Source organism: Candida theae, assembly GCF_024610275.1.
Source record: "Candida theae strain CBS 12239 chromosome Unknown scaffold2, whole genome shotgun sequence".
Classification (NCBI taxonomy): Eukaryota; Fungi; Ascomycota; class Pichiomycetes; order Serinales; family Debaryomycetaceae; genus Lodderomyces; species Lodderomyces theae.
Genome location: NW_026261438.1, coordinates 227695 through 241017, shown reverse-complemented (window position 1 = coordinate 241017; position 13323 = coordinate 227695). Strand labels below are relative to the sequence as shown.

At 40.4% G+C, this 13323-nt stretch overlaps 7 protein-coding genes across 7 annotated transcripts; 3 read left to right on the top strand and 4 right to left on the bottom strand. All coding sequences in view use genetic code 12, as the record gives it.

Annotated features, from left to right (window-relative positions):
* Positions 1-89: 89 nt before the first annotated feature.
* On the bottom strand, positions 90-872 carry KGF57_003038 (putative monooxygenase; the record flags this gene model as incomplete). The annotated part of the gene is made up of 1 exon (XM_051752416.1): positions 90-872. The coding sequence occupies one exon, from the start codon at positions 870-872 to the stop codon at positions 90-92; it is 783 nt and encodes a 260-aa protein (XP_051608474.1).
* A 168-nt stretch (positions 873-1040) lies between these two features.
* On the bottom strand, positions 1041-2360 carry KGF57_003037 (mRNA-binding phosphate metabolism regulator; the record flags this gene model as incomplete). Its single annotated transcript, XM_051752414.1, has 1 exon — positions 1041-2360. The coding sequence occupies one exon, from the start codon at positions 2358-2360 to the stop codon at positions 1041-1043; it is 1320 nt and encodes a 439-aa protein (XP_051608473.1).
* A 1459-nt stretch (positions 2361-3819) lies between these two features.
* On the top strand, positions 3820-5856 carry SNF1 (AMP-activated serine/threonine-protein kinase catalytic subunit; the record flags this gene model as incomplete). Its single annotated transcript, XM_051752413.1, has 1 exon — positions 3820-5856. The coding sequence occupies one exon, from the start codon at positions 3820-3822 to the stop codon at positions 5854-5856; it is 2037 nt and encodes a 678-aa protein (XP_051608472.1).
* A 6-nt stretch (positions 5857-5862) lies between these two features.
* Positions 5863-6231, bottom strand: KGF57_003035 (uncharacterized protein; the record flags this gene model as incomplete). Its single annotated transcript, XM_051752412.1, has 1 exon — positions 5863-6231. The coding sequence occupies one exon, from the start codon at positions 6229-6231 to the stop codon at positions 5863-5865; it is 369 nt and encodes a 122-aa protein (XP_051608471.1).
* Positions 6232-7652: 1421 nt separating this feature from the next.
* On the top strand, positions 7653-9245 carry HST3 (NAD-dependent histone deacetylase; the record flags this gene model as incomplete). The annotated part of the gene is made up of 1 exon (XM_051752411.1): positions 7653-9245. One exon carries the CDS (start codon positions 7653-7655, stop codon positions 9243-9245), a length of 1593 nt encoding a protein of 530 aa, XP_051608470.1.
* Positions 9246-9788: 543 nt separating this feature from the next.
* KGF57_003033 (uncharacterized protein) lies at positions 9789-11954 on the top strand (the record flags this gene model as incomplete). The annotated part of the gene is made up of 1 exon (XM_051752410.1): positions 9789-11954. One exon carries the CDS (start codon positions 9789-9791, stop codon positions 11952-11954), a length of 2166 nt encoding a protein of 721 aa, XP_051608469.1.
* Positions 11955-12090: 136 nt separating this feature from the next.
* Positions 12091-13134, bottom strand: SNM1 (Snm1p; the record flags this gene model as incomplete). Its single annotated transcript, XM_051752409.1, has 1 exon — positions 12091-13134. The coding sequence occupies one exon, from the start codon at positions 13132-13134 to the stop codon at positions 12091-12093; it is 1044 nt and encodes a 347-aa protein (XP_051608468.1).
* Between the last annotated feature and the right edge of the window lie 189 nt (positions 13135-13323).

The window sequence follows — 13323 nt, the reverse complement described above, 5'->3', positions numbered from 1 at the left end:
TTTTTTTACATAGATAGTCTGATGCTCTAAATATATTAGACAGATTACCAAATTTAGGAAAACTCCTCTGCTATTCATGGTAATCTCTTTCATACACGCTCAGCAGTCCAAATAGCACCTCTACAAATCAACTTAATCCCCTCAGTCAACAAAATATAAGGCACCGCCTTCTTAGCATCGTGTTCAACAGCAGTATCCAAATGCTCCAACTCATCATCCCTAAATTGACTAATCTGATTCTTCAAACTCTGCAACTCCTCACTAACTTGTGAAACTTTACCCACATCCAGCTTATCAACAACTTCCCCCGTCTCCTTATCTTGCAACTTCACACCGTACTGATTCGTCAACACCCGTAATTGTTGATTATAATGACCACCAATCACAGTCTCCACAGCAACCGTACACGCCATAGCCGCTTCTTTGCTAATCAAAGCCGTGCCCATACCGATCCCCAACGCGCCCAATTTCCAAAGCGGTGTCAAGAGCGAAGGACGCACACGACGCTCACTTTGCAACTTGTTGAATGTATCGTGGTGGTGTATTTCCTGGTCCCACATGTGTTGCAAAACTGGCTTCAAATGCGGGTATTTGTTGGCGAGAATGAGGTATTGGCCCTTGTAGATGTAATTGGCACCTAGCTCGCCGGCTTGGTCTACTCTGATGACACGGTCGAGGTATGCTTGTTGTGCCGGGGAAAGCGGGCCGTATTTTATATCATTTTTGGTGTAGGTCTTTTTCTGGGGCTTGTTGTTGGGAGATGGAGTTGGTTGTTGTTGTTGTTGTTGTTGTTGTTGTTGTTGGTTGAGGAGGGTGGTGGTAGTAGATAGGTGTCTTATACTGGCGGATTGAGCACCACGTTTGGCAAGCATTGTTGGATATTCGTCTCGAAGCAAAAGTAACAGGTGATTTCGTTCCTAAATCAACTCAAGGGTTTTATTTTTTTTTTATTTTTTTCTTTTTCACTCGAGAGAGCAATAGGGATTTGACACAACAGGAAGAGACTTTGTGCAATGGTATATACCAAAGTTGTTGATTTTCTACTCGCTATTTCTAAATGAGCTAATTATTTTGAGCATGGAGATACCAATGTCAAATGGTACTTCCTGAGTATCTCTTGAGTTTGTCACCGGCTTGAATTCATTAGCAGGGATTTTCAAATGTTGGAAAAACTTGTTGGGGACGTCTTTAATCAAGAGCCATTCTACAGGGAAGATTCCTTTCCATCGAGTTTGTTCACACCAAATATCACTTGTTTTGCTGTAGTCGATGCATGATTTCATTTCAGACACTCCACAAAATTTACCCAGGGAATTGACCAGAAAAAAGAGAAAGATCTTGCCATCCAAGTCTGGGTTATTGGTGATTTGCAAATCGTGATAGGCTTTGTCCAACCTCTTGTTGCCTAGCTCGGTTGATGTCCAGATCTTATGGTCAAACGATGCGTTAACGTCAAGTACGTTGTATGATTTGATGACAAAAAACCTTGATTTTGGAGGAACTGTGAATATTGAGCCACTGTACGATCTGAAAGTTAAGTATTGGTGTTGAGGGTATGTAGCTGGGGCAGCAGTGGTGGTGTTTGTAGCAATTGGTGTTCCGTCAAGTTGAATAGTAATAGGTGCAACTGCGGATGGATTGAGTTGATGCTGATGGACAGCTTCCACACTAGGTTTTAGCTGCTGGTGTGGGGTCTCCTTATTCATTGAAGCATATTTGTAGTACTTTTGAGTAAACAAGTCAATTTGTAGTTGTTTCTGGGACTGTTTTGCTTGTAGCTCTTGCTTCTCTTGTTGCTCTTGTAACTCTTGAAGCAGAAAGTGTAGTTGTCTCGGTGATTCATTCTGGTTCTGTTCCGGTGGTAAATTCAAACCACTACTAGCAGCATTACTCTGCCCGTCTAGACCACTTGACGAATGTCGGCTAGCCCAGATGTTCGGTTTCAAAATAATAGGTGCATTGCCAATGACAGCTTCAATTGATTGAGTCGACACAACAGATCTCGGTATGTTGTGCAAGTTGGGTAACTGGTGGTTCAATTGTTCGAAATTGGGGTTTTGAGGATAGTACTTTGAAAAGTTTGCCGAGGTATACTCTGGAGGTGTATGCATGCAAAATTCCTTCATTGAAGGGATAAAATAGTCTAGATTGTCATTTCCGTCGTCATCTTTGGCGGAGTCGACATCAAATTCGACTGGAGCAGTATTAATTGTAGTGGCTGTTGCAAAAAGGGTGCTGTCGATGTCGCTGTTTGTGATGGTGGTGGTATTGTAAAGGTGACTTTCATTCATTGGAGCATCGTTACTGCCAAAATAGCTTTCAGTTTCTGGATGGAAGTGAGTAGTTGACGTGAAGGACATGGGGACGGTGTTGGGACAGTCTTGAGTTGAAGGTGGTGGTCAAAAAGTGGGCACTTCGGGTACTTTTATACACACTCACACTCGCACTCATATACACATACACATACACATACACATTCAGACTTTGTGTCCCCAAGTGTGTCTTTTGCTGTATAAACTACTCTCAATCAAACGTACGGTTTAGGGGGGGGGGGGGTGTGGAGTGTCACTTTTGCCAAGAATGTGGTTAAAAGGGGAGTAAGCTTGGTAATATCAACACTTTCTCTGTATGCTTGGGATTGTTACTCAATTTGAGGGTGTCTTTTTGGTGTATAAAAAGTGTGGCAACCACTTTTGTGGATAGTCTGGTGGTGGTGGACGGGTGGTGATGGACGGGTGGTGATGGTGTTGTCTAAATTTGGTTGCAAAGTGTAGATAAAAAAAATAAAGTATACTGTCCCTCTCTTCACTTTGCATAGTGATTTTTGTGTTTATTTTAGTCAACATCAACAACCCTACAACAATTTTTTTTTGAAAAAGAGGGGAAAATGATTGTTGCAGGATTGGATATTTGGCTGGATAAAGTGGTTGAAAACGCAACAGACACATACACACACACATTCAAGAGATACCACTCGAAGTAAAAGAGCAGAGCTGTTTACTTGTATACTATAGTGTGAGGTATTCATATAGAATGGCATATGCTATGTGACATTGTGCTTGCAATGTGTTTACGTTCATGGATGCTTGTACTTGACAGAATCTAAGGTTTCGGGTGTTGTTGAAGTATTTGTGTTTTTTTTAAGGTGTAAGTGTATGTGTTGTGTTGTTGTTGATGTTGTTGTTGTTGAATGTTTACTTGTTACTCGTCACATTGTTGGTATGTGTGATGGTGGATGTTATTGAGGAAATTGGTGTACCTATTAACTTTATTTGCCCGTACAAAAAATGTGCAAAGCTATCCAAGATTCTACGGGCACCGATACAAGACAAGGACACTTAGAACATCGCTTTATATACTATTCACTGCAAAACAGGATCTGAGGACATACAACTCGCACAAAGTAAATATGCACATTTCTACACATACTAGGAACCACAGCACGTGCTATTCTTTGCCGTAGATGATACTCGTTTTCTACTGTGGCCTTGAACAATCCAAATACTCAAAGCTTGCTGCATTCTCTGTGACGACACCAATGTTTATGTATTCTGTTAGGGGAGTTGTTGTTGCAAAATATACACCAAACACCAATGTCTCACTTTTCTATTTTGCGACACTTGATATTTTTTCAGTCACTCCTTTTCTGCATCCGTCAACAATCAAACAACCAACAAATCTTTTTCCCATACTGTACAACAGGAAACCAATTTTATTTCAGTAGAGTGTGAGTATCAAAACACATCAAAGAACACAAATAAACGAGCTTATACTCTCCCACAAAGGACATATTGGAACATTTACCTGGTGTTTTCAAAAATGTCTGAGTCTAATGAAATGCAAGTGGATCAACCACTGGCTCAACAACAACAACAGCAGCAGCAGCAGCAGCAACAGCAGCAGCAACAGCACCACCACCACCATCATCATCACCATTCACACCACCACTCTCAGAAAGATCAAAACGCAAACACTGCCAACTACATTGGCAAATACCAAGTACTTAAAACTCTAGGCGAAGGCTCCTTTGGTAAAGTCAAATTGGCCCAACACACAGTCACAGGTCAGAAAGTAGCCTTGAAAATCATCAACCGTAAAACATTGGCCAAGTCAGATATGCAAGGACGAATGGAACGAGAAATTTCGTATTTACGTTTATTAAGACACCCCCACATTATCAAACTTTACGACGTTATCAAATCAAAAGATGACATTATCATGGTTATTGAGTTTGCCGGTAAGGAGTTGTTTGATTATATCGTCCAGCGCGGTAAGATGCCTGAGGATGAAGCTAGACGGTTTTTCCAACAAATTATTGCTGCTGTTGAATATTGTCATCGTCACAAGATTGTTCATCGTGACTTGAAGCCGGAGAATTTGTTGTTGGATGATCAAATGAATGTTAAGATTGCCGATTTTGGATTGAGTAATATAATGACTGATGGAAATTTTCTCAAGACTAGTTGTGGTTCACCAAATTATGCGGCCCCGGAGGTTATATCAGGTAAATTGTATGCTGGGCCTGAAGTTGATGTTTGGTCAGCTGGGGTTATTTTGTACGTGATGTTGTGTGGTAGGCTACCATTTGATGACGAGTTTATTCCTGCATTGTTCAAAAAGATTAGTAATGGTGTTTATACCTTGCCTAGTTACTTGAGCCCTGGAGCAAAACATCTTTTGACAAGAATGTTGGTGGTTAATCCTTTGAACAGAATTACTATTCATGAAATTATGGAGGATGAATGGTTTAAACAAGGAATGGCTGATTATTTGTTACCACCAGATTTGTCGAAAAGCAAACACAAGAAGATTGATATTGACGAAGATGTGATTAGAGCTTTGAATGTGACCATGGGGTACGATCGTGATGAAATTGTGAATGTTATTGAAAAGAGCAATAGACATTCATCACCTCAACTGCAAAAGAATGAAATCTTGGATGCTTACTTATTAATGAAGGAGAATCGTACATTGGTTAAAGATTTACGGAAATCGAAACTGGACAACGTTGATAGTTTCTTGTCATCTTCACCACCTCCAACACCAGGTTTGAGTGGGTATAATAATGCGCAGGCTACTTCAGCAGGGACGTCTGCAGGTAGTAATACTAGTGGTAGTGCTGGTACCGACGGAGCTGGCGTTGGAGCTGGCGCTGTCACTTACCCCTCGCATCCAGCTACTAGTTCAGCACCAGGAGTTCAACAATCATTAACCTATCAAACATTGGCTAGTGTGCCCGATTTATCACAACTTCCCAACTCAACAATTGCCATTTTACCAACAAGTTTACCTTCGATCCACCGAGCATTCATGACTGAACGCCAAGCTAACCAGCAACTGTATCAGCCAACTCCCACAAAGAAGTCCAAAACGAGGTGGCATTTTGGTATAAGATCAAGGTCATATCCGTTGGATGTGATGGGGGAAATATATCGAGCATTGCAGAACTTGGGTGCCGAATGGGCCAAACCTACCGAGGAGGAGTTGTGGACGATACGTGTTCGATGGAAGTACGATGTGGCTGCTAGCTCCTCCTCCTCCTCCTCCTCCACCACCACCACCACCACCACTGGTGACAATAATGTTAAAACGCCTAATTTGATGAAGATGCAAATACAATTGTTTCAATTGGAGCCTAATAATTATTTAGTAGATTTCAAGTTTGATGGATGGGAGTTGGCAGAAGAAGAATCGGGACATGGAGAAGACTCGGCCAATGCTTCTGCTGCTACTAGTGTCAAGGATCCTCATAGACATCAAGATTTGGATGAAGTTGGAAGTTTTTCGGCGTATCCATTCTTGCATTTGGCGACTAGATTGATTATGGAGTTGGCAGTCAATAGTCAAAGTGCGTAAAGTTGGTTAATGTAACTCTACTAGTAATTTGTAATTAGTGAGAAAAATGAAGATTTTGCTTTCACCATTGGCACATGCGTCACTGAGTCGAGGATAGAATTTCGAAGGGTATAAGTAATCTAATATCGTACTCCACCCTAATTTCTTATATCGAAACCCAGACAACCTCAATGCCTCTCTATATGCAGCTCTATTAAAACCACCACCAGTACCATTTTGCTCCTGCCTTCTGCCCTCCTCGTAAACAAGTACACTGTCACCTCTGCTCTCATCAGTTATACCAGCATCTACATCCCGATGTGGACCGAAATCAACCACATTGATCAATCTTTGAATAATAACATGTTTAATACATTCGGACAAATTGGTAATCATTCATGCCTAGGTGAGCAACTTACAGTGTGCGCTTCTTTCGCTTGGAGTAATCTTCATTAATGTCTCGTTGCCTTTGGATTTGATGCCGTAGTCGTGGGTGGTGGTCTTGCTGTAGCACCTGCTCAATTCTGTCATTATTGTCAGCGAGTCATTTAGATTTTCAAATAGAACTAGGTTGGTTGAGATATATAGTATGTCTCTGCAGCCAAGTAATGGACTTTCCATGATTACATGTCGTTGTTTCTTATTGTGGTGATTGAATTTATGCTCCAAGCATTGCGTTTTCTATATGACCAATACGAAAGGGTCTTCAATTCATAAACTATTCATGTTACGTGAATGTGTCACTTTAAGTTTGTTTTTTTTTGTGTCTTTGGAATTTTGCGCATCTCTATAATTCTCAGACGAACAGATGCACGTGACGAGACAAGGACATATGGATTACCCAAATATTCCATTGAACTTGTAATATCATATATTCAAGTTATATCTTGTCGTTTCTTATTCAGATATCATGTTATACCTTTTTGAGAATTTCAATTTTTTTCCTGCAGTATAATTGATGTTGATTCTTGATTTTTCGTAAAAATTTCTGGCGTGGAGAACAAAGTTACACCAATATCTAAGGGTTAACGCTGTTACATTACTTGAGAATATATAGAAAAGACACCAAGCACAAATGTGTATTCTATCAATCATCTACCGTGTACTGTTCTGCACTGAAATGATATTTTTGTGTATTACAGATGTATGTGTGTGTATGTATTTGTATGTATTTGTATGTATTTGTATTAGGTGTATGTGTTGTTATGATTTGTTCCCAATTGGGTTAAATTCTCAGGTGTATCTTATATGCAGGTATTTGTTTCTATGCAAGTAATTTTCTTTTGTTGTTGTTGTTGTTGTTGTTGTTTTTCTTGCGTAACCGAGGGAAGCAGCATATCCATCAATCTACTTAAGACAGAGAAGAAGGAGAAGAGAAAACCATTCACCAAAGAGCAAAGATATAGACCACATCATTTCCCATCGTACAAAAGATAGTTTACTTTAAAAGAGATCAAGTCCATCTTATCTCATTAGCCACTGACATTACTTGAGAAAAAAAAAAAGACAAAAAAAGAAAAACACACAGTTCTCCGCCCATATCTATTTCTCAAGTTAGGCAGGTTCCAAAATTAGGCAGGTTTCAATTTTTTTTTTTTTTTTTTTTTTTTTTTTAGCAACTCAATTCCAACATTGGATGAGAAGTTACACACATACCACAACATTCAAAATCCCTCCGTTCCTTTTCACTTTGCTTTAGCTAGACACTATACTTGTCGCTACTCAGAGAAGCCCTTCCTTATTTGTTACTCCCTCAAAAACTCCCAACACACAGCAACACCAGCCAGACCTTCAAACTTCAATACCTTCCATCAACGATGCATACCATAAATCTTGACAATTATAGTAGTGGAATATCTGCCGACACTTCAATAAAGCTCAACGAAGCTATTCGCTACATTTCCAAATCCAAAAAGGCCACCGTCATCACAGGAGCAGGAATTCTGTGTAATGCAGGCATACCCGATTTCCGATCAGAAAATGGGTTATACAACATGATTAAACATAAATACCCCAAGCAAGTTGTACGAGGACAAGATCTTTTCGATATCAACTTATTCCGCGATGAAACTTCGTTGGAGATTTTTTGTACATTTATGGAACGATTGTATCATTATAGCTTACTAGCTAAACCTACTGAATCTCACAAGTTTATAAAACATCTAAAAGATAAGGGGAAGTTGTTGCGTTGTTATACGCAGAATATCGATTCTTTGGAACAAAATGTGGATTTGAACTTGGGAATCAATCAACAGGATTATGAAAACGGAGTAAATGCCAGTGTCTCCAGTAGTGGTACCGGTGGTGCTGGTGGAGGAGGAGGAGGAAAGTTTCGTCAATTTTGGAACAGCTTGGATGTGGTTCAATTGCATGGAAACTTGCATAAACTCTCATGCACCAACTGCTTTGCTGAGTTTGAATGGAACAATGAATACAAGAGTATGTTTAATCAAGGTGTCAATCCCGAATGCACAAACTGTTATTCCAAGTACCAAGAAAGGTTGTATCTGGGAAAACGAATGACTGGGAACATTGGGTTACTAAGACCTGACATTGTTTTGTACGGAGAAAACCATCGCCAACTGGAGATTTTAAGTCAAGGTTTAAACAATGATTTGAAAAGTAAGCCTGATTTATTGATTATCATGGGTACATCTTTGAAAGTTGATGGTGTTAAGAAACTAGTCAAGAGCTTAAGTAAACAGATTCATGAACGTGGGGGTAAAGTTTTGTTTATCAATAAGACCAGTTTGAGCAAAATGTGGCACTCTTATGTTGACTATGAAATTTTGTGTGATTGCGATCAATTTATTCGTATATTAAAGGCAGAGATTCCTGATTTGTTCTTGACTCAAGAACAATTGGACTCGAAAAAGTTAAAGAGTAAAGCACATGAGGTGATACCTTTGCCTAGTGATGCTTACAAATTGTTTGTTAAGCAGGAGCTGGGTTATGATGTTAAAGTGAAGCAGGAGTACAAGGGTGTTCAAGTTAAAGTGGAAGCTGGTTCAGGTGCACTAAGCTTATCGTCGTCTACCTCACCATCATCAATACGAATAAAACAAGAAACCACAAATGATATATTGACTCCACCAGATACCCCAACCAAGAAAAGGAAAAGAGCTGTAAGCACGTCTACAACATCTAAGCCTCCACAGCAAAAGAAGATACCGTCTTTAAAACGAGAGCCAAAAGTTAAACTTGAAAAGAGTGAGAGCGAAAATGAAGGAGGAAAGAGAATGAAAGGAGCAAAGCTTGCAACGCTTGCAACGCTTGCAAAAGCAAGTGGATCGCATACATCCTCGTCCTCTTCTTCTTCCGGTGAGTACATGACACCTCCTTCATCTTTTGATGGATCAATACCGTTGAAGTCGTATTCACTGCTGCAATTAAACAAAATACAACAGTAATGTAAAAAAAAAAAAAAAACAAAAAGAAGTGTTCTATAATTATGTATTACTATAAAACAAATTGAACGTACCACATACCTCTTAGACACGCAAAAGTATAATCCTTTCACGCTTTGCACTTGGCTCTGCCAGAGGTGTTCATTGATCTTTTCTGTAGTTGCTGCTAAAAAATGTAGCAAAGAAAAAAAAAAAAATATACATGCAGTTACACTGATCAGTTTGGATGCAACATTAACATCCGCCACCTTTTGAGATATCCACCAACACGCAAAAAAAGCTGTCACCGGCCACTGTCAGTCAGTATAAACTAGAATACCCTGAACTTCACGTGCATAAGCTCCCAAGACGAAGACTTTTCCTATTGGTGGCAAAAAGAGCAACGAGAAAAAGAAGGGGAAGGCCAAGGAAATTGCTCCTGATTTGCTATCGGAATTAAACACAACTAGATCAAAGAGCGACACAGATCGATTGACACCACAAAGAGGTTACTCTACTCGACTTCAATTTCCATCTCGCGTTGCACCTCTCAAAGAACTCATTAAAATGGAATCGGTAACGAGCTTGCTAGGGAATATCCTATCACTAGATGACGAAACTAAAGCTAGCAACAGCAACAGCAATGGCCACGCAAGACTGAACGTGTCACAATCGACTCCAGGTACTTCGCCACTGACCCCGCATCGAAAACGTCGGTCATTGGATTTGGATTTCAGTTCATTTTGGAAACAAGACAAAGAGGGTAGCGATGACGGCGATAGTCTAACAACATCGAAAGCTAAAGCCAACGCTACATCATCCACGACAGGCACCAATGCAACTAGCTCCTCTGGTACTGGGGGTGCTACGACATCAGATACTTCTCGAGCAACAACGACTACATCTGCCGCTGGTGCTGCTGCGAGCACGGCTTCGGCAGCTGCCGCAAGCACTGCCAATGTTTCTTCCGCCACCAGTCAGAATTACTACGCTGACAAGTTGATGGAGAAAGCCATCTCCATGATCATCCCCAATGAAATCTACGATGATCAAACCAACAAGATGTTGCAGGATCGTCAAATGATGGCGAAATTGCGACCACCATTGAGTTTTGCACTAATGCAGAAAAACTCAAACAATTTACATCAACGTAATTCCGACATTTACATCTTCTTTAATCATGTGTTGAAATACGTCAATTGGATGGATCCGTATTATACTATTGGAATCACCTTGATCATAACCCACATGATTTTGAAACCAGTTTTGTTTTTGTGTTTGCCTTGGTTCTTGGTAGTTGTGAATACGCTAATCCCCCATTACTTGATGATTTACCCACAGGATCCTACTTTCAATAACGAGTATTTGGAGCAGAACCCCAAGCCACTGGATCAAGCTTTGGAGTTGGCCAAAGTGCCCAAACCAGTTGGTCTTTTCAGCAAGGAGTTTTTCATGAATTTAACCGATACGCAGAATTTCATGACTTTACAGAGTCGTGTGTTTGATTTCCAAACTTGGTTGTTTGCCGATTACTTGTATTTTAAAGATGAACAAATTAGCTCGGTTATTGTGTTGGGGTGTTTGGTGGTGATTGGTGCCCATTTACTTTGGTTTCATCTGATTGTAATGTTTGTGATGAATCATATTTGGGTGGTGAAGATATTGTGGGTTATTATGCTTTGGGTATTTATTATACTAATGCATCCCAATCAACGGTGTAAGATATTGTCTTGGATATATGAAGAAGACACTCGATTGGATATCCAGAATAGAGTTAATAAGATTGAAGATACCTTGACTTCGGTCTTGGTTGATGAGAATTTGCAACTGGATTTGCAGCGCAATAATAATCAAGCTACAAACTATGCGGTGGCGAAACTAGTTGAAGTTTATGAGTTGCAGAAATTGAATCAAGAGACCAAGATTTGGGAGTTGGTGGGGTTCACTCGTGAGTGTTATTCGATAAATGATGGGGTACGGAAATATAATCACAAGATCAAACTACTCAATCAAGAAATTGCTCGTGCTCAGTACAAGTCAAGTGTGATTGGTGGCAGTGCAATTTTGGATGATTTGGAAAATCACAATGATCTCAACTCACACCCACATACCAGCAACGCTATTAATGTTGCGTCGACAATTACTGAAACTGGGACGCCTCCTGCTGCAATGGGCGCTGAGGGAGAGGTTACTGGGGGTATTGGACATGAACACGACTACATCCAAGCAATAACTTCCAAAAGTGAATCAATCTCGCAAGTCAAGCCTCCGCAGGGCTACAAATATGTCCCGCTGAGCAAATGGACCATTGATTATGACGTTGCAAGTTGGGTGCAGTCGAATTTCATTCAAGATTTGGTCATTGTTGATGATGATGAGAAATGGGCGTATGACGTAACGATACAAAACATAACTATTAGGAAAGCTGCTGCCACCAATTTGGAAGATGATGGGAATACAACTAGCGGGAAATGGCATGACAAGAATGGAAAGGATGACAACGATGATGATGATGATAACGATAATGATAATGATGATGATGATGATAAAGGTGTTGTTCAGGGAAATGGAGTTCAGCAACAGCATGAAGGTGAAGTTGATGTATTGGGTGATTTAGATGATGGCGAGATTTATAGACGAAGAAGATGGTTACGGTATGTGGTGCGTGAAACTTATAAAGATATCGACCGTCCACCGGTTCAACAATCACATCTAGCTTCATGGGTGACATAAAAGAACGAAAAATGAGGGAGAAATTTGATAGAGTGGTGCGGTGATATGGATTGAGACATGATGCTAGGTTTGTATGTATAAAATTTGAGAATGTGTATACTTGCGTTAGCTACTGAATAAAGATCAGATGAGTACTTTACTTGAGGAAATCTGACAAGTTTAAAGAATCTAATTTAGACGATGATGAAGCCGCCGAAGAAGAAGAAGAGGACAACAATGACTGGTCAGTTTTGCGTTGTTTCAAACTGGATAGTAAAGTCAACTCTGCTTTCCTCTTTTTAGCCCGTTGTTTAGCTGATTTGTTCTTGGCGTTGACGTTGATGGGTTGTTGTGTCAGTGGCTGCTGCTGCTGTTGCTGTTGCTGTTGCTGCTGCTGCTCTGTTGGTGGTTGTGCAGACGGGGAAGTGAATGCAGTATGGAAACTTGAATCTGAGGTTGATGGGGGAGATATCTCCAGTTGCAAATTTGTGGCTGTTGTAGATGTTTGCACCGGTTGTGGAGTGGCTGCGGCTGCGGCTGCGGTATTGAGCGATGAAGGTTTTGGCGTCTTTGCTATTTCATGAGTAGCAGTAGCGCGTCTTTGCTGTTGTTGCTGTGCATTTTGTTGTTTCTTTTCACTGCCATCAAGCAATGATTCATAGGTCTTGTCACCACAGCTCAAGCATTTAAATCTCAATTTCCTGCTGTAAATGCCACAGTCAGAGGTCCTCGTCGACTCAGGGCCCGTCTCATTCTCTCCGTCATTGGAGGTCCCAATTTCAGTCTTCTTTTTTCTCTTTTTCCTATTGGATTTGTTATTTCCATATTTGATCCGTATAGACACGTTAAGACCAGGAATGAAAAGCACACCACAAGCATGACATATTTTATGACTAAGTAATTGCGATGAAGATGGCGGTGGAGGGTGAGGGTGAGGGTGAGGGTGAGGAGTTCCAGCTGAAGTGGTTTTACTTGCACTATTAGTAGCAGCAAATCTATTCACATTATTGATTCTATCAAATTGTAGTGAGTATATCCTATTCAATGGTGTTGTAGATGTTGCGTGGATCAAATTGTATAAATGTCGAGACCGTAATTGATCAGCATCAAGATTGGCCGTTTGCGAGTTTTGTTTTGATTTGTTGCTCTTTGAAACAGACGAGAATGATGTAGGTGGCGGTGATGCAGTAGAAAATGCCATATTGGGCTGCTATTGTGTCTGTGTGGTTGACGGGATGAAGTAGTAATTTCGTAGATGGATCTTTTTGGTTGAAGGTTTTGTCAGTGTCGCAAAATGGCACTGTGTATTTTCTATTGTTGCGACAATCACATTCCCCGTGAAACTCTCTTACAGGTCACACCTACTTGCGTGAAAAAGTCATACGTAAAA